This window comes from Coffea arabica, chromosome 2e, assembly GCF_036785885.1.
Source record: "Coffea arabica cultivar ET-39 chromosome 2e, Coffea Arabica ET-39 HiFi, whole genome shotgun sequence".
NCBI classification, from domain to species: Eukaryota; Viridiplantae; Streptophyta; class Magnoliopsida; order Gentianales; family Rubiaceae; genus Coffea; species Coffea arabica.
Genome location: NC_092313.1, coordinates 55,215,646 through 55,240,530, shown reverse-complemented (window position 1 = coordinate 55,240,530; position 24,885 = coordinate 55,215,646). Strand labels below are relative to the sequence as shown.

The 24,885-nt window shown below is 35.4% G+C and overlaps 1 protein-coding gene across 11 annotated transcripts; it reads right to left on the bottom strand.

Annotated features, from left to right (window-relative positions):
- On the bottom strand, window positions 1–24,345 carry LOC113732569 (uncharacterized). Of its 11 annotated transcripts, none has more exons than XM_072080588.1 (31): window positions 24,155–24,345; window positions 23,893–23,959; window positions 23,505–23,611; window positions 22,907–23,225; window positions 22,476–22,636; window positions 20,932–20,997; window positions 16,856–16,973; window positions 16,632–16,741; window positions 16,309–16,404; window positions 14,432–14,555; window positions 13,096–13,163; window positions 11,172–11,258; window positions 10,579–10,731; window positions 10,388–10,483; window positions 10,217–10,276; window positions 9,992–10,110; window positions 9,789–9,876; window positions 8,302–8,406; window positions 8,124–8,228; window positions 8,002–8,054; window positions 7,831–7,894; window positions 7,560–7,694; window positions 7,236–7,348; window positions 7,053–7,146; window positions 6,463–6,682; window positions 5,293–5,423; window positions 3,157–3,303; window positions 2,593–2,721; window positions 2,075–2,173; window positions 1,815–1,853; window positions 1–612 (listed from the first exon to the last, which is right to left on the bottom strand). In XM_072080588.1, exons 4-31 carry the CDS (start codon window positions 23,148–23,150, stop codon window positions 475–477), a joined length of 3,162 nt encoding a protein of 1,053 aa, XP_071936689.1. In that variant the 5' UTR covers window positions 23,151–23,225; window positions 23,505–23,611; window positions 23,893–23,959; window positions 24,155–24,345; the 3' UTR covers window positions 1–474. The 11 variants fall into 11 exon arrangements, with proteins under 11 accessions (XP_071936689.1, XP_027114233.1, XP_071936688.1 ...); XM_027258432.2 differs by having other exon boundaries at window positions 22,907–23,247; window positions 23,877–23,959; window positions 24,155–24,293; XM_072080587.1 differs by having other exon boundaries at window positions 23,877–23,959; window positions 24,155–24,293.
- Window positions 24,346–24,885: the final 540 nt, after the last annotated feature.

Here is a 24,885-nt window from a genome sequence, read left to right as displayed (position 1 = left end):
TGAAATCAAATAACAAGGAATTCAGATTTTAGCTGTAAAGAGCACCATTACAACCAAAAGTTAGTAAATGATCAATGATCAACATAGAATTTACAACTCAAAACAAGTTCACCTAACAAATAATATAACTAAGCATTCTCCTACAGAACAGCTCAAAAATACATTCAAAATAGGTGCATTTAGTCAATCTGCCACAACCTGAAAAGTTCTATTGATGGATGTTAGGCATCAACTATGCACTCATTCAAAAAATTATGTACATCACAATTAGTACAAGTTCATTTAGCATGCTACTTCTCATGTCCACAGAGAATCCCAAATGCACTCAAAATACTCCTGAATGATTGGTGTTTGCCAAGGATGAAAATTTTCATATTAGGAGCCATCTGTAACACGGAGATGAATCCTCAAGGTGACAGATATCATTACGAGTGCAAGTGGATTAAAATTGGAGGTAATCCCACAAGCATATAGCTATTTGACACGAAAATCATTCCTAAATATTGTCAAATTCTGGGTAAACTTGTCTCGGTTTTTTGAATCCAAGCTTCGATTAACATCAACCATTAATTTGTCAAAGCACAGGGAAAGGCGCTGATGCTGATCTATTGGCTGCAATAAAACCAGAAAAATTGTCATTTTGCACATGGAAATAATGGAGCAACCAAAACAGGCACATTTGCAGAGCATGCAAATTTTAGTAATTGCTCTTTAGGCAAGACAGTTTACTGAATAGATAGATAATTAACAACAGTGAGCTGAAATCAAGTAAACTCTGCATACAATTAAAAGCACTCTATACAAAACTATGGCTAGTGCTTTCGCAGTTGAGAATTATTACATATACTAACTACCAGGGTAGTCAAGTTGTTAAAATCTGTTTGCCATCCTTGTCATTCAAAATTCAGTAAATATTTTCATTTTAGTTTTAAGTAATACTGTAATTTGACCATTACAACAATATTTAGCATTCTTAACTGTACAAGATAGCTGTACTTGTGCTTTGTTTCATTATGAAGACACTTGTAAACCTGTATCCTTCCCAATCATCGACTGATGTATGTTTAGTTTCCTATACATGAAGCATATCTATCAAAGTTGTTGATGATTCTTTTTTTATCAGCAGCGTGGAAGCTCAAAAGTTCCACAGCCCCTTCGAGTTGGGTACATATTCTTAATAATCATGTGTTGGTCAGCCGAAGCACTATTCTGCTTACTAGTCAGGTGTCCAAGGAAGAGGAACCCAGAATGGGGGTTATCATCTTCCACGACTATAACTGGACATTCAAAAGTTGCCAGATGCAAAGGATTTTAAGCATTGTCTTGCATGCTAACACGAGAGCAGAACTGAAATATGCTTTTAGTCAAGTATTCTAAACCCACTTTCGCAAACAATAATACCACAATCTCAATAGCTGATTTTCCAAGTTCAACATAATAATCATAACAGGAGAACCATCAACCCCGATAATTAGCTTGGTTGAAATATTCAAATCCCAAAATTAAATTTGAATACAGGTGCCGAAATGGCCACCAAGGAAACTGCTGGAAGAAACGAGAGGCAAATGCTCCAATTCACTTGACCTACCGTTAAGAAGTTTTAACCAATTTACAATTTGGTAAAGAGTTCTAGCTTTTTCTAGAATGTTTAAGCTGCAATTAAGGACTTCAACTCAGAATATATGTTCTACTGCATTATAATTATAGCAGCCAGAAACTAGCATCTAAAACCATGCTAAACCAACGTATTGCATTATGATTGACAACAAAAAGAAAAAATCAGTAAAAATAGTCAAAGCTAGGCTAAGACTTGCCTGTGAAGACAAAATATGAGCTTTCAGATCTGTTAGTATCTGCAAAAAAAATTGTTGCAATCAGTGTCAATTACTTTCTGCAAACAAAGAGAAAACGAACAGCTAATTCATACAATGAAATTTTTACAACAAATGGCCCAAAAAAACACCATTAGAATAAGACAAAAGGAAAGTCTTAGGCCCAATATATTGTGTCGAGTTGTAAGCAGCAGCAAGAAGTGGTCTACAAAAAAGAGCCAAAGAACAGCTCTGAACATCACCTGCTCATTTACAAGTATCAAGCTTATCATTGGTCTGCTAAGACTCCATTGATTGCCAAGATCCTCGAACAAAACTATCTCAAAGAGGGTCTTGAGTATCTGAACAAAAGCTAATATCAGTACAAGACAGCAGAAAGCATGGAAGAAAGGTAAAGCAACTACTTATATACAAATAATCCCTCTCTTTCAATGTTAATTTAACAAAGTAGAAAGCTTTCCTTGACTGTTGTTGGCAATATATATAATCCAGATATCTCAAACTCTCTGTGTGCTCATTGGTAAACGGAGATATTTGCTAATACTTTGCACTACAAGTGTGTGCTCATGGTAGAAAATGCAGGCATTTGTCAGTTTAATTTTTTTAAATGCCTTTCAGATCTGCAAACTAAGATGAAGCAATCATACTGGCACAGACAGTCAATGCAGAATGGTAGAATTATCAGCCTCTGTAATTTGAGGATCAGGACATTACTTTATAAAGCTCACTTTAGTACACAAGAATAATATACTTGGCCTACCTCTGGGAACATAGTGGGACATTCTGAAACATGCCTTGCCAGACTAACTGCAGCTGGTGAAGTGGGTGCTTCACCCATGGTAATGTTGTTGAAATAGTAAGAAGCTAGATTGTCAATTGCTGATGCACACTGGCATCAAGAACAGAACAGATTTGATAAGAAATAAAAGCAATCACCTACCAGTGTGCCACAAAATTCATCAACGTTAAAGGATCCATTTAAACATGCATCAGCATTTCACCATTAAAAATCGGTAACACTAGTTGTATTAACGACCAGTTGCCTTTCTTTAATATCACTGCTTTCAAAATCAGCAGTCAAACTAAACATTTAGCAGATGAATTTTGTGAATACAAGTTTTTTGACACTTTGACTGTACCATGGGCTTGTTAACATACAACACCTGTTTTACTGACTACGTAAGTATGATGCTCTAAATGGATGCAGATACACCCATTGTGAAACCTCACCAAAATTCTTTGCAGGAAATCAACAGATGGAAAAAAAAAAAATTCACTGTGTAAGAGACGTGTATTGCTCCATGATGGGTTTATAGTATAATACCTGTGAGGATATACCACCATCTAGACCTTTCAGACCAGATTCAAGCGAGCCAACTATATGCATGAAAGTGTTTGTATCAAGATTCAACAAGAAAACTATGTGGCTATTGAACAGAACTTCCAAAAATGCATAGTATGCCTTTGTCAGCTGCAAAGAGACAAAGCGAGATTAGAAACTGCTAGTACCACCACAGATGAAAAAAAGAAGGTATCGAGGAGACGTTCCTAGAAAATCACTAATATACAGGTCGTGAGCAGACAGCAAGCATTCAGCAATTGTTTATGAATGAAATTCTTTACCAATTAAGTTATATCTTGGTATTTGTTTATGAATCAAATTGTTTACCAATTCAGTTACATTTTGAACAAAGAGTTGGATGATACTTGTGAGTTTGCCTAGGAAAATCTACTACTTTTCTTGGTGATGTTATCAAAACTACTGCTCCCTAATGGATTTTAAGTCAGATAAACATCTACCACTTACTAACAGTCTTATCTCTCAAAACAAATCCTTGATGCTATCTTCAAGGGTTTTTCTACACTTCAAAATCCTTTACAGTTGCATGATGGTTTCTGCTTATCTTAGAAAGCTTAATGTATCTTATTCATGAGCACAGAGGTGATCCAAGAGAAACTAGATGCAAAAGCTCTGTATGCGCGTCTGAAGCTTGCAACAAATTTCCTATCCTTTAACCAAGAGGTATCTATCAGAAGCGGAGATGCATTGCCCACGAAAGAAGAACACTAAAAGATCTTTGGTTCCTAACCAACTTTTCAGGTGGTGAAGCACAAAACAGAAGATTGACTTTTCCTTCTTCGGAAACTCTAAAGATCCAGTTTTTGTTTGGTTGAGATCTAGTTTATGGTTCAGTTGAGGATGGAATCAAAATCACATAGCTGAGAAAGGAAATCCAGCACGGGAAATGAGAAATTGTGCTAAAGGAAGCCAACAATTCGATAGACACAGGCAATGCCCATCCGTCCAATTCCCAGGAAAGACACATTTCTTGCATTGCCTCATCACTGGGCATTTATCTACCTTCTGAAAAAAGCAATAATCTGATAAGCATTTTTGAAAAAATATGCCTTTACTGTTGAAAGGTACATTTTGGATTTTGCGTGTTCCCTCCAAACCTTTATAAATCTGGCCTTCTCCTGAACACTCTTTTTCTTCCTAAACAGTACGGAACAGACACACAAGTACATTATGTGTTCGAATTATTTTGAAGGACTACTTTGCCATTTGAAGTAAATAAAGACAAAGAAGAATTACATCAGAAGCATAATCAGGAACTCGACCATTAATGCTCAGAGAAGCACAACATCAGAAAGGCCAATAAGTTGGATCCAGGATTATGGTTGTGATTGAAAGCGAAACTTAGAGGTAAGAGTAAGGAGGAGGAGGAAGAAGATCTAGGAATCACATCTTAAAAATCAATCCTTAAGGTATAGTTGCTCACAGTAAGCAAAACAATAGAATCTCAAAACGTTACATTATTCATAAATCCAAAGCTGATCTGATATGTCTTACAGGATGGAAAGACTAAAGACATATTTTACAGACATTCAGAAACTAGTCATACTCCTCCCTATGAGTATTCTTCATTACTTAAAACTGTCCCTAGTAATAGGTGCTTCTCCAAATCCAACTTTTTGGAAAAGGTGACTTCATGATGGCAATGGTCCGCTATTTTCCAGGATTACTGACCACATTTTTATGATTAACTTGATCAGACAATTAAACTAGAGACACAGGATTGTTTAAGCAGATAAAAACACAATCATTCTCTTTACAAAGATTTCTAAGATTGTGGGGCATCCCAAATTTGGGTCATTTAATATTAAGAGCAACAGAAAATTACCCTCTTTTTAACTTAACTACTAAAATGACAATTAGATCTTATGATTTGCAACCCCGGTACTTCAGAGAGTTAACTACTAATATGACAAGTGGATCTAATCTATAAGTTCACCAAAATAACACTATCCTTAACAAGCCGACAAAATTCCATTTAATCACTACTACTCTTGTAGACTGTAGTACGGATGGAAAGCATCTCCAAAAAAGATCTGATACGAATTTACTCATATCCTTTCAATTACTCTTCCTCATTCTCTAATGAATAGCCATACATACCTTCCTGTAAGCCAAAATATCAGCCAAGGGAATTGCCAGTGTCATCTTAAGAGCAATATCGAGTGCATCAGCAAGTGCTCTGTCTCCATAGAGTTCAAAAACTCCAAAGTTCACATAATTTCCAGCAAGAGCTGCCATGTGGTAAAAGCAACAGCAAAAAGTTGGTGCAAAAAAATGGATAAAATAGAGTAATTCCAATGGAATCTGTTGATTTTAACAAATATTTACTTTACTACATATCCTAGACTCAGTGAAATGCGATGGCCTAAACATGTATAGCCTATCCTACAGAACTACTACTACTAAAAAAACATACTAGTTCTACAAAAAAGAAAAAGTAACAAGGACAAACAACACTAGCCTCCTTTTACATTTCCATAAAGATAAAGGCATACCCCCTCAAGTTTTAATACAGAAAAATAGCTGCCCAACCAGCCCTCCTTGAAAGGGCAAAGTTGCAAAGCCAGAACCCCACAATAGCAGAGCTTCAGGCAGCAGATATGCCCAACAAAGGCATCCCTCTATTGCTCAGAATAACATTAGTCTGAACACAATTTTTTATAAACAGGAAGATGAACATCCTTTCGAGCAGTAAACAATTAATAGTAAAGTTAAAGCTGAGCTTTAGTAATTGTATGTGATTTCCACATAGCAGAACCACAAATCAAACTGGTCAGTGAAAATTTTACCGAAGAGGTAAGCAAACATATTCCACAAACCAGAAGAGAGCACCTTCTATTGAGAACAAACAAGAAGCGAGATAAAGGATTTTTTTAACGAAGTCGTGACCTTTTGGAAAGACTGTAAGGTCTTAAAGATAGGTAAAATGAGGTAAAGACTAGAAATAACCATTCCAAATCTCTCTCAAAACATATAGGAGCTCAATGACTCTCCTAAATGGCTTGTAGAACTCCTTGCTTAAGCTTAACTAAACTCTTAAAAAGTATCCAAGGATTCTTACAATTCTTTATCTCACCAACAATAATAGTTTTCCTACATGCATGTAGTAGCTATTTTAGAGGGTCCTCAGAATTAATTTTCTTACCAACCGAACATGTCATTCTGCAAAAACAAGATCTTACTAGACATAAAAGAGTTTCAAAGGACGAATAAAAATGCAGAAAAACTAGTGTAGTTCCAGAATATTCTGATGTACAAGAAATTGTTTACCTCTTGCAAGGATAGTTAGTGAAATCCATATCCCCTTGTATTTGAAGGCATAAATATCCGCAGGATTTGGAAGAGATAAAACTCTTGAGCCATATGCAACAAGAAGCTTGCTAACTTCTCTAAAAAGTAATATTCCATTTGGAGAAGAAGAATCAAAAGTCAAGCGTTGAGCTTTGTTTAATACAAACTCAGCCATGAACTTTAACAATGGAGTTGTAACCTGCAGAATTGTGCAATCAAAGTTTGTGCGTGTATAGAATAATGTTCAGAGCTCAGACAAAACATCAAATTGGATCAAACATTAATGAGTACAAATATAGTTCATTGGGATAAGTCAATTGGACAAGCCAAAAGTTAAGAAATAAAGAGAAAAGTTTATAAGACTACATAGAAACGCAAAAGGTCTGGCATATGTTTCAATATGGAGATAAAATGAGCAAACAGAACAAGCACATCATTAACAAGCTCAACTTAAGTTCAAACACCTACCTAAAAGAATCAAAATGAAATGCTTGAGCAATAAATTCAGACAACGAAAACCAAAAGCAAGGACATAGTTTCTTAAGAAAAATTCAACCATGAAATAGTACCTCCGGCGTATCAGCCCAGTGTGAGATGCCCTTTAAAAGAATAGGCATGTGAGCAGGATATATCCAATCAAACAAAAGCCCATAAGTTCTTCGACTGAAAAGCCACCAAAAGGTAAAATGAACAAATTGGCAAGAACTACTTGATACTTTGATTAGACTACCTCAGAAGTAAAATGTACGGACCTATTTGTCGCCATTGCAATGCCTCTAAGATCCCTCATCAACCCAATTAACTTATATTTCACGCCATCTGTTCGGAACATAGCATCAGGTGTGGCACCCAAAGTGACGAAAACCTAAACAGTGTCCAAACATATCAAGCAGAAGATGTCAATGACTTGCAAAAATGATTTAAAAGGAAAACCCTCAATTTAATCTTGCATTGCATATAATTGTACACTATGCATGATCTATGTATTTGCATATCATGCATAAATTGCAACTTAATCTACATGAAAAAAGTATATGGAGGATAGGCAAACACATGACAACACTTAGTATACATACTTGCAGTAGTGAATCCATGGAGGACTTAAATAGCAGAGGACTATCCTCCAAAAATATTAACCAGCCAATCGTATAATAGAAAGTTGTTCTGCTCCGTGAGCTTCTATAGTCTTCAAGAAACGGAAAGTGCTCCTTCTGAAACAAGGGGTAGGAGAGAATATCCGTATAAGCACACAATAGATTTGCAACTTCATGCATAAAAACATAAATAGTCCCAAGGCATTGAGACAGTCTGAAATTCAATTAGTTCAGATGATATAGATTGCATTACAGTGTGATTGGCAATAATAAATTTAACAGTCTCCAATTTCAGCAGCAGCTTTCCAGTCATATAGCTGCAGGGGGAAAAAAAACAATTATTTCATGATAAGACATATCACTAGACTAATTGTAGGAGTTAGAAATACATAAAATCTACAAAGTACTAACTATTCATACTTACCCAGAAGCCAGCTCCAAGAACAAACTTAAAGTGTGATCAACAACTTCATCACTCTACATGCAAAGAGAAATGAGATCAACTTGAACAAGCAGCTTAAAGTAGTAAAAGATAAAAACCATTACCTCTGTATAACACTTGAGGTTCGTTGCAATTTTTCGAATAAAAAAATCCAACAGCAAAAGGTGATCATGAAGTCCAAGAAGTTCAGAGAGTCTGGCATATAACTGCTGCAATATAAAGCAAGAACATGGATTATCAATAAGTCCATCAATATTTTGAAATGAGAATAAGTTGTATTACCTTTGATGAATGCATAGCTTGATCACCCACATAGGACTTTCTGAAAAATTGGAAAAAGGTAAGAACTGCACGATCAAGCCTTTGTTTGCTTGGTTCGCCATATCTCTGCAATGCAACAAGACAATAAAATTGCTATATTTCCTAGCATTTGAAAAGAAACTGCATGTGAGATTTAAAAAATAATAATAGCAAAGAAACTTTTAGTTTACAACACTTGCAGGGGAGAATCACAGATATTCAGTGAAAGCAACAAATTGCAAAAGGAACAAAGGTAGATCAAGAAGCCCACAATGTATCACTCAGATCTTTAATAGTTATATCTATCAAGAGTGTTTTACAACATCAAATGTTATACATACTACAGATAACTACTCAAGCAAAAATCTAGCATAAGCAAGGATATTGACTATTACACAAAAAATGAAGTAAATACTTTGTTAGATATGAGAGGTTTTAGAAGAAATTTTAGCTTTCAATACATTGTCCGTATAAGAAACACACTCCAGAGGTCAGCTCACTGCTCAGTTGGATAAGCAATCAAAGATGCCAAAAAGGACCACAAAGATCATATCGCATGCTTCTATGGTTTTTACAAGCTAGAAGCACACATCATCTCATATGCCAGACAGTGAAACATGAGAACATCATTATGATTCTTCTAACTGCAACTCCATGCCTATATTTCTGTTGTAAGACGTCAAGTTATGATCATCCTTCAGACCATTCTTGGTTTGGAAATTACTAATACTATAAGCTTGAATGTCTTAAAAGCTGAAAAAACGCATGAGAAAGTTTTCTATGGATCTCTAGAGATGCAAAGAGTTTTCCTTTTTGACCATGTCAACATTATCTGTGTATATAAATCTGCAATTTCACAAAGTCACCTAAAACCTTATGGTTGTCCACTGTGTAAATGGGTGATTCTTTTTAGCAGGTATACAAAAACATAATAATATATGCTACTATCAATGGGAAAAAAAATTTGGAAATATCAGAAAGAGCAAAAAACATATAATAACTAAAGGTAAAAGCCAAAGTATCACAGTGTAATATTTCTTAAGAAAAATAGAGGAAAAGGCAGAAAAAATGTGCCTTAGAATTCCATGGAATTATTGGCAATCATTTGTGAAAAATCACAGAGAGCAAAAAATAAATAAATAAATAAATAATAGTATATGAAAGAAATATTCCAGTGCATTATTTCTTTAAGGAAATTAGAGGAAAAAGGACAAAAACCTGTGCCCTAATCCATAGATTTTATTTCGAAATCACTCGAAGTCTGTCAAATTTTCAGTATTTTTAGTTAGTCTCAGAATCCAAGGAAAAGAAGCAGCAAAATCAGAAGTGGAACTTAAAACATAGTGGCTACTTCAAAAGTTGCCACAACAAACAAACAACTTATGCAATTTGTGAAATTTAGTAGAAAGCATTAGTATCAAGTCGCATAATATCATTCGAAGCAGTGAGGCTTTGTCCCCAGTGCATACCTGACTGTGCAACCCAGTATCAGAGACATTAACTAAACGCAATACACGTGCTGAAAGTTCTGCATCAATTACTTCTTGTGAATCCGAGCTGCATAATACTCAGTGATTTAAGTTTAAACATACATAGACAAGACTAAAATGAACCCAAAAACAAAAAAAAAAAGTTTGTCCACCAACAAGCATCACATAGAACGTTTCTTTACCTGCAACCAGAACACTGCTTCACTCTTAAGAGAGCAGCAATTATATGCACTATCCAAGAAAGTTTGGCTTCAATGACTGACAGTTCACCACCATCAGTAGGTTGAAGTTGTGCTCTTTCCTATATAAAGGAAGAAAATCCACAGAAGAGAGGGGATAAATAAGTACATTTTATCGAATACAAGGAACACAAGCAATAGAAAGCACTAATGGAGTCTTCAGCATACCGTATATGTTTGTAGAATTGGTTCCATGATATTAATAAGAAACAAGCTACTGCTTTCATACTGAGATCATGAACACAAATAAATCAGTGACTGTTAGAAGACGAAAAGCTAATAGTATTAGAGCTATGCAATGAGATTCTTTAACAAGGAAAAAAAATACATAGACTTTACCTGAAATCTACAAAGATTTGGAAAGGAATCAAGCTGATCTTGAAGAAGCTCAACATTGTCCAGAGGGTGTTCTGAAAGATCATCTGGTAATCCAGCCTAGAATGACAAAATGAAGCAACCCATCACTTTACTTCCCTTGCATTAACTTTCCCAACTTGTCCAAGCCAAAAAGAGCCATGACGACATTCTACCTGAGTTGCATCCAGCCTTGATGTGATATAACCTTCAGTAATTTTTGGCACAAACTCATCAAGTAAGCTCGGTGCATCCGCCTTCAGATATGGTACAGAACTTACCAATCTGGACCACAGCCCTAGAAGGTAATAAACACTGGTGCTCGCCCACTGCAAGAAAACAGATTCAATAAGATTTTTAAAGTAGAAACTCATGATGACAAGAAACCTGGCTACTTCTAGCTGCTCCTAGTGCTTACAGGAGTCCTATGAGCTAGTGTTACTTTACTCCAAGTTGACAACTGGAAGGAAGATGGGTATATAAGCAGGAAGGAAGGGGAAGGAGAATGGGGAAAATCAAAAAGAAGAAAGAAACAAATCAAGAATGGGGAAAAGATGACAAGAATTATATACGTGGTGTATCCACAGCCAGGTCCAAGGAACATGAAAGAAAGTAAAAAAAAAAAAACACTATTTTAAGATAGAATATCAATTAATATCACAGAAGCAGTTTAAGGCGAGTCCTGTTATTACTAAAATCACATCACATTTCAATCAAGGAAAGCTATAAGTAGATATTATCCAAAAGCAGAATGCAACAGTGTATTTACCTGCCAGGACTGCAAAGATTTTGACGTAAACTCTGCTACCAAACGTATCCATTCACTGTATCCTTCCATATTGACAAGTTCTGACAACTGCGATAAAGCATAATTACGCTTACCAAATCAAAGAAATTATACTCAAATTCATACACGACTCGACCAAAAAGTACATGCAAGTTATGTCAGCACCAAAGTTTCAGGCAAGGTACAAGTATCCAGGTTCAAATTTAGTCCTTAAAAAAAATGTTGCTATTAGAGAACAACAAAAACGAGACTTGGTGTACCCAGTATTGAAACAAGGACCAGTAGACTACCTATTGAAAGAATGAGTCTGGGCCTCTAAGCTTTGATTTAATCCCAAGCCAATGTCTAAATGTTTGTTGGACATTTTAGAAGTTAATTAAACACATCCATGAGTTCATCTTTGGTCTTCACTAGATTATGGAGAAATTTTAAATCCTAAGCTTTTGGGGGAGTCAACTTTGAGAACTCGGAATTTTCTTTCTCTGACAAAGAACAGACATTGCCAGAATCCATATCTCTTGCTGTTGTCATTCTGGCTTTCAGCTTACTGCTCTCATCCAATGCTCAATTCCTTGAATTAATTTTCTATAATCAAATGCATCACCATTCAGTATCAGAGCAAACTTTGGATCCCAAGAAATTGTCTTGACCATTTACTTGGGAGCAAAAGATACTTTGGAGTTGAGGAATGATCGTCTGTTAGATTTAACCCATAAGAGGTTGCCCAAGCACAAGCCTGGGACTTGCAAAGGAAACAACCTGGCAGGAAGTCATGGGCCAAAAAAAACCAGTAGCTGCACCTTGAAGTTCTACCAGTTCTACCAGAAAGAGACATCACCAAAGACTGATAAAAAGAAGAAACGCATACAAGGGGCAGCAGAGTCTTGAGCAGCCTAAAACAAATCTACGCACAGCTTAGCAAATCAATTTAAGAGAAACAACCAGATTTATGAGAAGGGTTCAAAGATTGGAAGTTTCTCATTATTATGAAAGGGCAATTATAAGCCAACGCGATTGGATATTATCTGAATGTAGATTTGGTAGAAAAATGGAAATAGATTTTTCACAAAAGAGTCTATTCATGGTGCAGGATAAGTACTGAAGTCTAAAGCATGTGTATGAACTTAATAAAGATTCCCACTTAGAACACATCAAGGAGAAAAAGACAGGATGTTCTTTTTGCTCTCCCCTTCAATACAAGTAGAACTCGTTTGACAAATGCCAACCACTGCAGAAAGAATAACACAAATGATTGTACCAGTATGTTAACATAACTACTTGGACTTGAGCAAATGACTTATTCATGTTACTTTAGGCACTGAAACAGGAAAATCGGGAACATTGCTTTAGCTTGAGGAGTGCAGAAAAGGTTAAACCGAGATCGTATTTGATAAGAGAGTTTGCAGCACTCCTAGCACTGTTTAAGATAGTTCACATAATGCAAAGTTCATGCTAATGCAGCAAGTAATCACACAGTGAAGGGTGATAACTCTAAAGAATTTTCAACAAACGTGATGCAACAAATAAGACTACCCAGAGATTTTTTACCTAAGGAACCCAAATGACCACTTCTGCAATTCCCTCACTAAAGGGAGGGAACTTGTGGTGCATTTCCAAAAGTTAAGACCATGGCAAAGAAAAAGAAGATGGAAATAATTCTATAAATAACAAATTGAAGATGGAGAGGAAAGAAAACTTGAACCTCTAGTTATTGATTTAATAGGATCTAGTTAAGCCAGGAAATCCCAACTCAGCCAAGAAGAAGGACAAAATACAATTATATTGCATACCAGAAAAAAGGAACACACACTCACAATTAAAAGGGGTATCATGGGGATCTTATCTCAGCTGAAATGGTAAAGGAACTGAAATTCCATTAGACATCAGAAAGACAAGGAAAAAGTACCTGATAATTAATTCTGAAACGTCCAAGTAGGCGGCAAAACTCATGGTAGTTATCATGATCACCCAGACCTGAATACCAGTCAATCAAATTATACAATTAGCAGATGTATAAAAGGAATAAGAGGCATAATAAGGACAAAATGCTGAAGTAAGATTTCATAGGCAACAGCGGGCAATTTAGTTTTAATAGTCAAATACAAGACTTGCTAGCACCATGACAGGGGCATGACTCATAGCTGACCTGCCATCTGAAGGCAACAAGAAGCTTTTCCATACTAGATTAAGATATATTTCAATCCTTCCCAAGGATAAAATTTGACCTACAACTATATTTGAGCTACTATAAAGCGTAGCAAGGACATTTGTACAATACAACTTTTTCATCATTAAATGTAGAGTAAGATGTCCACCCTCCACCAATGATCAAATCAAAAGGAATTTCTCAAGTGCAGCTCCGAAAGTCCCATGCTGTTAACACCAAAGAAAAACAAAGTAGCAATAGCTATAGAGCTAATAACTTAAGATGAAAGGTTTGTCAAAAAGAGATGGGCTAATTGAGTGTCACAATAGCAGAAATCTGCAAACTGACAATGCGCAGAAGAATATCTTCCTCCAAAACTTAGTGGCAGAGCAAACAGAATAAATAACTCTCTCTTTGGGATGACTTTTTCTTATAGAACAGGGGAAAGGGGATAATTGATACCTTTAGTATCCAAGCCAATAGTTATACCAGCTTAGTGAAATGGCTCGACTAACTGAAATAACTCAAGAAAACTCTCCTGATCCCAGATAATTCATGCAGTTGCTTGAAACATCTTTTCCAGCACATGTTAACACAAATCAGCCTTCGGTACTTAGTTTAACAGGCCAGAATTACTAGTATTATCACCAAATGTTTCAACATGATTGAGCTCACACAAGCATGTCAAAGATAGCATAGGCACAAGTATAATTCTTGCACCAGTTACAAAACTGGAGAGAGATAACATAAATGAACAAATAAAGTTTAATTCACCGAAGGTAGGTTCATCAAATTTCATCTATTGTTGTGGATCAAGAATCAGTAGGATGGGTTATGGGATGATACTAGCGATAAGTACGACATCAATGATACAGAGCGGAAGTTTATGAATGGATGGATTGTGAGAGCAACTATGAATGATTTATTCAAAATTTTCAAGTGCATTAAGAAACTGTACCAGAAAATACAACACAAGTGAACAAACAATTACTCAAGCAATATAGTGAAAGTATCACAAAGCATCCAGATTCATAGATGCGTGAAAGCAAAACAGCAAACTAGTCATGCAGTATGAAAGTCCAATTAGCTCCTACACCTGTCCCTGATCGTAGAATTTCTTTTGTTCCTGTCATCAGATGTGCCAAGTACTTGGAACGAGTCACATCAGTTGTAAACAAAGAGCGCCTGACAGATGCCAATCGCACTAAGCACTCCAGAGCCTAAAAATAAAATAATGAAACCAAATAGAAGTTAAGATAAGGTACTAGACATAGAGAATACATGTGACAAGCGGTGTTCTATACGAGGCATAAAAAACTAATAATGTATAATTCAAAAGGTTCAACTGATCACCCAACATAAGAAGAAGCTGGCACAGGAATAACCAGGACAATTTACCAACTACATAATAACATACATGCTAAAATGGAAGTGTGCTACAGGTGTCTGTGTGTAGATTCTACAGGATTCTACAGGTCTATTTGTGTGTGAGTGAGAAAGAGGGAGAGAGACAGACAGATGGTCAGATAAACAGGGAGAGAAACCATCACACACAGAGTAGTTGGGAGAAAATTTGTAATCCATACATCAGAAAGGAATATCAGAGCAGAAGATTGATGTGGCCCAGTGAATCTACCATCCAACTGTATAAAGTATTAACTTTATTTGATGTAAAATCACTTTTCATCTTTTTTCTGAATGCCCTAATAAGACATGTATTTCCTATCTCCACTCAATCTTTCAATTTATTAGGATGTAGCGAACAAATTAACAAATATATCAGTTTTATTGAACCGAGGTTAAATTATATTGCTAATGTCCTTTTATACAACTCTTCCATCTATGCATCCCATAACTAGGGAATTTCTTAAGGACAGCACTGTTTTTGTAGAAGTAATAATATCAGAGGAATCACTACTGCATGGCATAGTGGGGGAGGTCATAAGTAAGAAAGAATTAAAAAAATTTAAACAAATTTGCACAATGTAGAAGCTAAAAGATAGCCCCTAACAGCTAAAAATGGATATCTTGAGCAAACTGCAATAATCAATTCATTAAGCACACATATGTAGTGTGTTATGAAATTAGTAGTACATTGTAACATCCTTTCTTGATTACTGTTCTATAAAAAATGACACAAGTTTGACACATAAAATGAAAGAATTTTGACACACACACACGAACTGCAAAACATGTTACTTTCCTAGAAGCTAGAAAAGGGTACCATAAGCAACTGCAATAATCAGATTTAATAACAGACATAAAGAGCGTATCAAAATTAGTAGTACGTTATAATATCCTTTCTTAACTACAGTTCTATTAAAATGATACAAGTTTCACACGCACGCGCACAGAGAGAGAGAGAGAGAGAGCCTGCAAAGCATGTTACTGCAAGTGCAATGCCCAGAAGGAAGACTTAAATTGTTCAGATATGTTACTTAATGCAACAGAAGGGAATTTAACACTCTAATACTTCTCAAAATGAAAAAAAGGAAAATTTAGAAAGTGAAGAACCCTATCCACCTACAAATTTATCCTCAACAACAATATGATGGACCTACACATCAGAAAAACCAGATGGAATTTTCTAAATTTTTGTCCTAGCAGTAATGGCACAACCATAATCCGCACAGTCTGTACTTTTCATTCACATTGACTTGTTCTGAATTTCTATTAAAGCTGCTAATTTATTACGTTTAAAAATGTGTCACAAAGGGAGAATATGAGAAGCAGAGAATACAAGCCAAAGGAGGAAAGGAAAAAAAAAGAAAAAAGAAAAAACTCTTACTATGGTCCGAATCACGAAATTTGGTGTTGCAACAGAATTCAATAGTAATTCAAATGAAAATTTCAAATCTAATACACTTTGGACTCAAAAGCAAATGACAATAAAAATCAGATACTTGATGAACATTGAAACAATCTGCTTATGATCTAAAGTCAAATATACATGCGTACACATATAAAACAGACCTCTTTCGAGATAGGTGGCTTTGCAATTGTATAATAATCAAAAAATATCTGCACAGTTGAAAAGTCCTCTAACACTGGCTTCCAAGATAGTGGAATCTGCAGAGTCAGGAGTTCAATTAGCGATAAATGAAACTCATTCACGACAGCCATATTAAGCCTTGAGAAAAAGGCAAAACCATCATAAATTTTTATAAGAACAGCACAACTGCAAGTTGTTTCACGTATCAAAGATTCAATATCCTAAGTTTACTACAAGTAAACTAGATAGGGCCAAGGTTTACCATCAATCTGGATTATTAAAGACTAAATGCAATGATTCATACCTGAACAGTACCAAACTCATCAGCACTTTCATCAACCGATGTCCCAACAAAATCAAAAGACAGGCATTTCAGTGAAAGCGAAAGTGCCAGCTCTTGCAAGCGGCTGATGACTACATGCAGAACATAAAAAGTAGGAAATCAATAACAATCAACACAGGCACATGTTAAGAATTTGCGTCCAATACATACAAATGAGAATTTCAGAGCAAAATCCAGCTAATTACCATCACTCTTTAGCTGATGCAATGACGTTATTGATATGTGAAAAATTTGGAACAGAGACAGATCCCTAAAGGAGCAGGCTACTCTTCGATGATGTGTTGAGGGCAATCCTGGATTTGGCTGGTAGTTTTTACAATAGACACCAATCACTATCATGGATAAAATGCTTGACAAAGAGAAAAGTAAGAAGCACAGGCACATGCAGACATGCCACGATTTATGATCTAATCACCTTAAATAACAAACACAGAAAACACAATCAAGTGAATAAAAATAGAAACTAATGACAGATCAATATCCTACATAATGAATCTTGGCTGAGCTCATAACAAAAACCCGATGAGAAATGGCCACTTACTGGAAATCTAAGTTAAAACCAATTTATATTAGGTATACATGTTTTTTATTACTCCCCAATTTGACCATATTTTGTCTGGCTGAAAAAGTAAATGATACCATCTTTGTCGTCCATGTCTTGTTATCAAACTACTCGTATCTAGTGCTATGGGATAAGCAAAAGCAGCAACCAAGGGGTTTGAACTTTCCCAGATGGAAAACTGAAGCATGATGGTCATGAGTTGTCCCAAGTTATAGTTAAATCTTAGCCACACGAGGGTATCTAAAAGGAAAAACCACTAGTTTCTCCAGTGCAGTCAATGGCTTTCAAAAAATTGGCCCAATGGTAAGCAGAACAGACACACACTGTTGGCGGGTACAGGTGGGCAATTAGGGCACCCAAAATATGCTGACAGGGAACATCCACAGTGCCCTGTCTTCCTCAAGATCTCAGTAGAACATTCCAATTTTCTTACAAGTTTGGGAAAGTTACTTTTTTTTCCTCTTATGATTATATTCCAGAAAGAGAGAATGTATTGTACATTCTCAAATTTTTATATGATTTTGAAGTTTAGCAGCTCGTTGGGTCAATAACTACAAGTTAGAGAATCCAATTTTTACCAAAGAAATTGATTTGTAGTTCTGCCTATTTTGGTAGATATAATTACGTGATAGCCCCAATCAGGAACAGAATTGTTTGCTTATTGTTTTTAATTAGTCTCTAATCATTAACAAAATAAACAACCTTCTATACATACTTTGGCATGTCATCAATGCTAAGTTTACTCAAGTATAGAACTAATCCATGCAGATGTATTGTCCATTTATTACAATGGATATATGAACTATGAGGCTAAATAGGCAATGTATTGCATGCAGTTACCAGTACTTCATAAGGTTTTCCATTTCCCAAAAGTCACTGCTTTAATTATTTGAAATTACAATAATCTCAAAATTTTTCTATGATGAGGATAGCTTATTACAGTTCAACCACAAATTATTTGAAACTAGGATGGAAAGAGCCTAGAATTATCAAAAAAACTCAAGGACAGGTTAGTGAAACCGGTTTTTATCACTCTAAGAAGTTGAAAAATCAAACAAAATGTTGACCTTTAAAAAGTCAGTAGAGGAGTTGGCCTTGCCATTTCATGAAGAGATATCTGTAAGTGCCAGACCCCAAAATGTCTGCTTGCAATTAACGTCTAAACTAATAGTGAACATTAATATGGCACCATATCACAGAATGAAATTACCAGCTCCACTAAACAGCTCCCCATATTTAACTTGTATAATACTTCTTTAAAATTGTTTATTATTAATATTGTTATTAGCTGAATCCATGATTGGCACAAAACAGCCTGAATAAGGGTTCAATGTAAAAACAACACACGCCATCAGGCAGTAGAACAAAACTGGTTGCAATATCTAGGCTTGAACTAGAGCTGGGTAATATTTAACTGGTTGGTTTTAGTTACTCAGGTATGACAGAAAGATCAAACTAATATAAAGCAGGAAAACACAAAATAAAATTAAAAAAAAGGAACCACAACTCAGGCTTACCTTATTTTACATATTCAAAAAGAAAAATAACATTAACATTGTCTTTAGAGAGAGAGAGAGAGAGAGAGAGAGAGAGAGCACTTCACTGGTATACACAATGCCTAGAATTTTTGCAGCATCTTACCAGAAGCAGAAACTAAATATTGTAAATATAAATGGTTTAGAAACATCATCATTAAGGAGGAAAAAAATGAGGGCGTCACTGGTACAAACAATGCCTAGAATTTTCGCAGCATTTAGTCTTTTACTAGAGCTGGGTAATATTTAACACAAAAAAAAGAACCACAACTCCGGTTTACCTTATTTTACATATTCATGCAAAAAAAGAATATCAATGATATCGTCTTTGGGGGGTGGGGGGAAAAAATAGCGCTTCACTGGTATATACAATGCCTACAATTTTTGCAGCATCTTACAAGAAGCACACGCTAAATGCTGTAAATATAAAGAGTACGGAAATATCATCATTTTTTTCCTTTTGTTTTGGTTTTTTTGGTTCTTTTTTGTGGGGGGGGCGCAGTTTACTTCAAGTTCCCAAGACCTCCATGAAAGCCATTACCAAGAAAAGAGGAAAATAAGGTAATTGATAGCACATAAAACACAGGAAGTGGATAATACAAAGCACAGAAGTTCATTTGTTTCAACTTTTGTCTACATAGCTAAGGAAAGCAAAACAACACAATGTGCAGAAACAAAGCAATTTGATGTAACGTGGGCTTTCGATCACGCTTATAAAGCTACTAAAAAATATATTTGTTCTATATGGGGGCCACATTTTTGCTGGTAGTGTGATACTAACACCCTGAATAACCATACCAAGTATCATCATAACAGCTAGTACAGTTTATAGCTCCACTCTCAGCCCTCATTTCTCATTCTACTTGTTTTCTCCATGGCCTTGTCTTCCCTCCACCTCTTTACTTTCTTTTTCTCAACAACTCTGCTTTCCCCTACTCGTTCCCTGCTCTTTACAAATTTATCCATTCCCTTTCTGATTATCAAACCACTTCATGAGCAGTTATGCATGTCAATATTGCTGACAAGTTGCAACCAAATGATTCTATCACTGGACTTCAACAGTAAATGTAAAATGTTGACCAAATAAAAGGTTAGTTTACAGAAGTAAATATTCCAACTTATTGCACAAATTATAGCATAATTATTTAATATTAAAAAATAAATAAAACCATATATAACCTCATGCTTCACTTCAGTTAAGTGCAAAAGACCCTAAAGGCCTTTGTGCTTCAAAGTGCTCAGTATTTCCAACTCTACAGCCAGGATGAGGAAATAAAGGGCTCCTAAAAAATTAGTGGTCACAATAAAGAAACGGCTTAGAAACAGAGGAAAGAAATGTCCAAAACAAATGCCTGAATCCCACAACGCTGCCACAGTACAGCAACTGTGCAACAAATAAATCTGTACCCTGTGTTTTCATTGGCCAAATACATCCATCCTCCTTGTAAGAAAAGCTTTAACAGATAAACTTGGCAGCTATGCTTAAGAAACCAACCAGCATAAATAAACCTCAAACCACAAAAGAACACGAGCAGATGCCTCAGATCTTATAACAATTAACTCTAAGTGGAAATATATGCAATGATATTCATAGTAACCAAACGGCCCAAAGCACACTAGAGTACAGGGGCCATCTGGTTAAGCACAAAATGCAAAAGCAAAGTATGTATCTCTTTCATAGAGCACACTATTTATATATCGTGTATGATTCTTATGTTAGCCATAAAGCTCAAAACTATGCTAACAAAAACATATACAAACTTCCTGAATAACAAAACTTGCATAACAAAAATTAAGTTCTAGCGCAGAACATAGCAAATGAGGGGGATCCAAGACACAAAATGTAAATCAACATGCCATGAAGAAAACACATACTTAGTTAGAGATACAGATAAAACTACCAAACAAATAGTGCACCTTCAAGGTTCAAGCATTTAGACAATTAATGGTTTTTTTTTTTTTTTTGCACAGCAATATCTCTGATCACACTAAAGACACAAGAAAGCAACTATTTTTTAATATTTAGTAATACATATAAAAAACACATATTTACAGCATTAGCATCAGAAAGTGACATAGAAAAACCGAACTGGTATAAATAGTCCATGCCCAGGATGAATCTAAAAAGAAAAGGGCAAAAAAAAAAAAAAGAAATGACACTAACCTGATTCATCTCACAGACAAGCTGGTTCAATATCTTTAATCCAATAGCATAATGTTCTGGTGTTGCCTGATGAAACATCAACCATCTCAGCACTAAATTTTAGAAATAGGTTTTCAATTGCAACAGCCAAGATAGATATCTAGAGTTCAATAATCTAAAAGACCAACAAGTAGACGCATCTGTATGTGAAACAAGATATGAAGATAATTCTAAAATATGCTACGAAAATTAACCCATTTACTAAACTTCAAACGAATTAAGCTCAAATGATACCTAAGACTATCTAGGGCTCATATAAGTTGCGGATTACAAGGCAGGCAATCTGATCATGTAAAATTGCATACCAACATCCTCTCAGATATGGTAACATTTATCTTTTAAACAAAGCATCAAGCATAAGATAGTGTAGCTTGCACCATACATATCCAGTATTATCATTGCAGAAAACAAATAGAATCTAACTTGGTCTGGCAGCTGTAATATGTGCTATTACATGAGTTCAAATAGAAAACAAGCTAATAAATGGTAAATTACATGTCCTTCTATGCCAAAATGACACTAGCAACTGTAACCAAAATGATGGTTAAGCACACAAGTTTCAGCAAAGGCCTACAAGTGAAGAAGATGATAGAAACTTCAACAAACCAGAAATTATCTATTTATTTACAATTGCTCTTCTAATTACTAAAGTTAGTTATTTAGTTGGTTATCAGATACCTCTAGAAAGATTACTTAAGCTTTTCAAAATTACATCTCTGAATTGTGATAGCATTCACCAACCATATCCTATATTGACCCTTAGGACCTTTTATTGCTTCACATTTTCTCATTCTTAACCCAGATAAATTTTTGTAATTGAAATGACAAAACACTTACGATTCACATTTTAGTAAATTCATATGCTGGTATACTGAGAGTATATTAACTTCTATATTTACAGTTATGTAATCATAGGCCTATATGCCTATAAATAGAATTTCAATAAAAGCAGCAGAGCTCTCAAATAAAAACTTTAGAAACTAATCACTTCTGAAATATTCACATCCAGAGTCCTTGATTCAGCACAGTGGACATCCATATATTACATCCTTGATCTGGCATTTCAGCCACCAGGGTGGCAAATTTCATCAAAAATAAATTTGAGGTACTTCTTGCCACCCGGATCTGCACCAATAATCATATCGAGGACCTTCTCTAGTAGCCATGCCCCAGCAAACAACTTTCAATACCATTTCAACCTAATTCAACATGTTTTTCTTTGTAATCCTTGTGAAACCTGTTGGACTGCAAAGTATTTTAACTCCCCTATGCCAATGAACCCTCAGATGAATGGAAGTCTCTACTTTCAAAAAGCATCTTTCACTTCACCAAAGGTGATCGTATGAAAAAGATTCTTTAACAAATACTACTGAAGCAGCCAATTCAGTGGAAAGTTATACCCAGTGATAGTACAAAAAATACTTTAGCTTTAAAAGGAAGCAACTGAGATCAGTCAAATACAAGGACCTTCAATCTCTAAAAGAAAACCAATAGAAGAATGTTACCTGACTCAAAAAGCTAATAGATTCCTTGACCACATCTCTAAATTTGTCATCATCAAACCACCCGAATTTGGTAATACGACATAAAAGCTGTATTAGAGATCCAACCACAAAGGACTGCAACTCGGGCCCTCTGTTTGCCAGATAGTTTACAAGGTAGTTTCCTTCAAAGAGATTAAATAGTTATCAATTTCATACATCAGAAGAGCAAAAATCCACAAGAGCAATAATATTTATGTCAAATTTGAAGTAACCCAAAAAAAAAAGCATAAAAAATCGGGTAGTAGCATCTGTTCGTGTCAGAAGTCACCCATCCATGTTTAACATGGAAACATAAGAATTGATAGACCAGGCCCATATACAGTTTACAAAAGAATAAAATAAAATAAAATACAGGCCCTGAAAGAGACAACATGCTTAAAACAAGGTATTACGGATATCAAGGCGGAGCTGCAATGAGAGACTATGCTCAGTGACTTGTTTCAACAAGCTTGAACTAGCCAGCATCAGTGCATAAGGAGTCAATGCATTGTCCAAAATAAACTGGCATTGGGGTATGTAGTCAGCATTCACAGAAAAGCATTTCAGGGTGTTCTCTGCATGTGCTCGTTCTGCTGAATCCTGAGAGTTGTAAAGCCTTTCACACAACACCTCTAACTGGGCCAAGCTCTCCATCATAAAAATAACCAAATGCCTTCAAGAGATTTCAGCTAACCAAGTAGTTGCACTTATCCAATCCAATCGAATCCAACTCTACAAAATTCCCCAGAACATCCTGTCACATTGTTTACAAAAAGAACCAGCATTGTTTGCGCATATCAATAAACTAGGAGGCACAACTTACACAATAGTTGTACATAAAATCCCAACAAACAGGTAAAATGCCGCATGTGTTCGTATAAAAATGCATACTCAGTAGAAGATATAAATATGCATACATTCATTACATGCATGTATTTATTGATTTTTAGACAGGGTATTGGGCAAAACGGAAAACTGCACCATCTTGACACAAAAATGTTGGAATCTTACCAACTAAAGTGTGCCGAAAGCAACTAATAGAACAAGAACAGGACCGTGTTCAAGATAACTGTTAAACTTGTTCGACACCATAAGCTATTCCCCACCCACCACAAGTGCTGCGGGAAAAGCAAAGGTTGCAGCATCAATGTTGTGCACTATGCACTAAGTATTATATCTCGGCTCAATGGCCAAAAAAAAACAATTGCCCAAAGGAAAAAGAGAAATTACTGCCATAGTTGGAAGATGGTAAAATACATAAAATAACCACAAAATCAAAGTACATTAACATTCATCCAATGAATTCCTCAGTCTTCAACTGTTCTCTGTTACAATAAAATTTCTCAAACGAAGGAAAAAACTATAAAAAAAAAAAGAAGGTACATTTATTGGTATATACATAAGAGCTCCATCCACATAAAAATCCAAACACCCTGCTCAGCTATTGGCCCCCCTTGAACATAATCCTGATTGACCAAAACAGAAAGAAAAAATGTGAAATGAGATCTCATGAATTTCTAATTTTTACTCCGAATCACGAAAATTGAAAAACGAACAAATCGAAGCAACTTTAAAAATAAAAAACATGACCGAAATCGCAAAAAATTACCATCAATAGTAAAAAAAAAATTAAAAGAAAAGGGAAATCCAGTACGGATTACCAAAGAATAAGGACTAAGGAGCGATCAAGGTTTTGGAATCCAGAGGTGATTTCTTGGGCAGCAAATTACAGAGATATAAATTCGGATTTTTTTTTTATTTTATTATGATTGATTCTTCTGAGTTGAAAGAACAAGGAAGCGAGAGAAGAGGCAGAGACTGCAGAAGAAGGAAGAAACGTGCGGATGTATCTGTATATATGCATAGCTGTTTTGTTTTATAACGTATACGTATACGTAGTGCGTACGTGGAACTCTGATGGTGCAGAAATGTTTGTGATGGGAATTCGTGTGAGACTGATTATGGACCATCGATCATGTAAGAAAAGATCTAAGCCGTTTGATTAATTCATCGTCCAAGCCGTTCGACACATTTATTGGATGTCACAAAACCGTTTTCTTCCCTCCGAAAGATGGATATCAAAGAACTTGGATTAATAAGTTTTGCTAGCAATGAGCTCGTGCAACACATGAATTTCTTTTTTTTTTTTTTTTTTTTGCCCCAAGTTGTGGCTATTGGGAAATTAATGCAGAAAATACTTTGATATCCGGTCGTAGTTTTCTGCATAAAAATTTTTGCATTTCACATTTTTCAATCATCCTTTTATCTCACATATATCAAATCGTTATAATATATTTTTCTATTAAAACTTTTAAAAATAGCAATCCAAACAATTTGGTCTTTTGATATAGGATGGATTTGATTAAGATTAGGGGTGTAAATGAGTTAAATC

Excerpts from the sequence above, each read along its gene's own strand:
- LOC113732569 (XM_072080588.1), bottom strand. The coding sequence starts at position 23,150 with ATGATGGAGAGCTTGGCCCAGTTAGAGGTGTTGTGTGAAAGGCTTTAC. Across the intron at positions 16,974-20,931 it reads TTGTCTGTGAGATGAATCAG|CCAAATCCAGGATTGCCCTC; the intron begins GTTAGTGTCATT and ends AAAAACTACCAG. Across the intron at positions 3,304-5,292 it reads ATATTTTGGCTTACAGGAAG|CTGACAAAGGCATACTATGC; the intron begins GTATGTATGGCT and ends GTCTCTTTGCAG.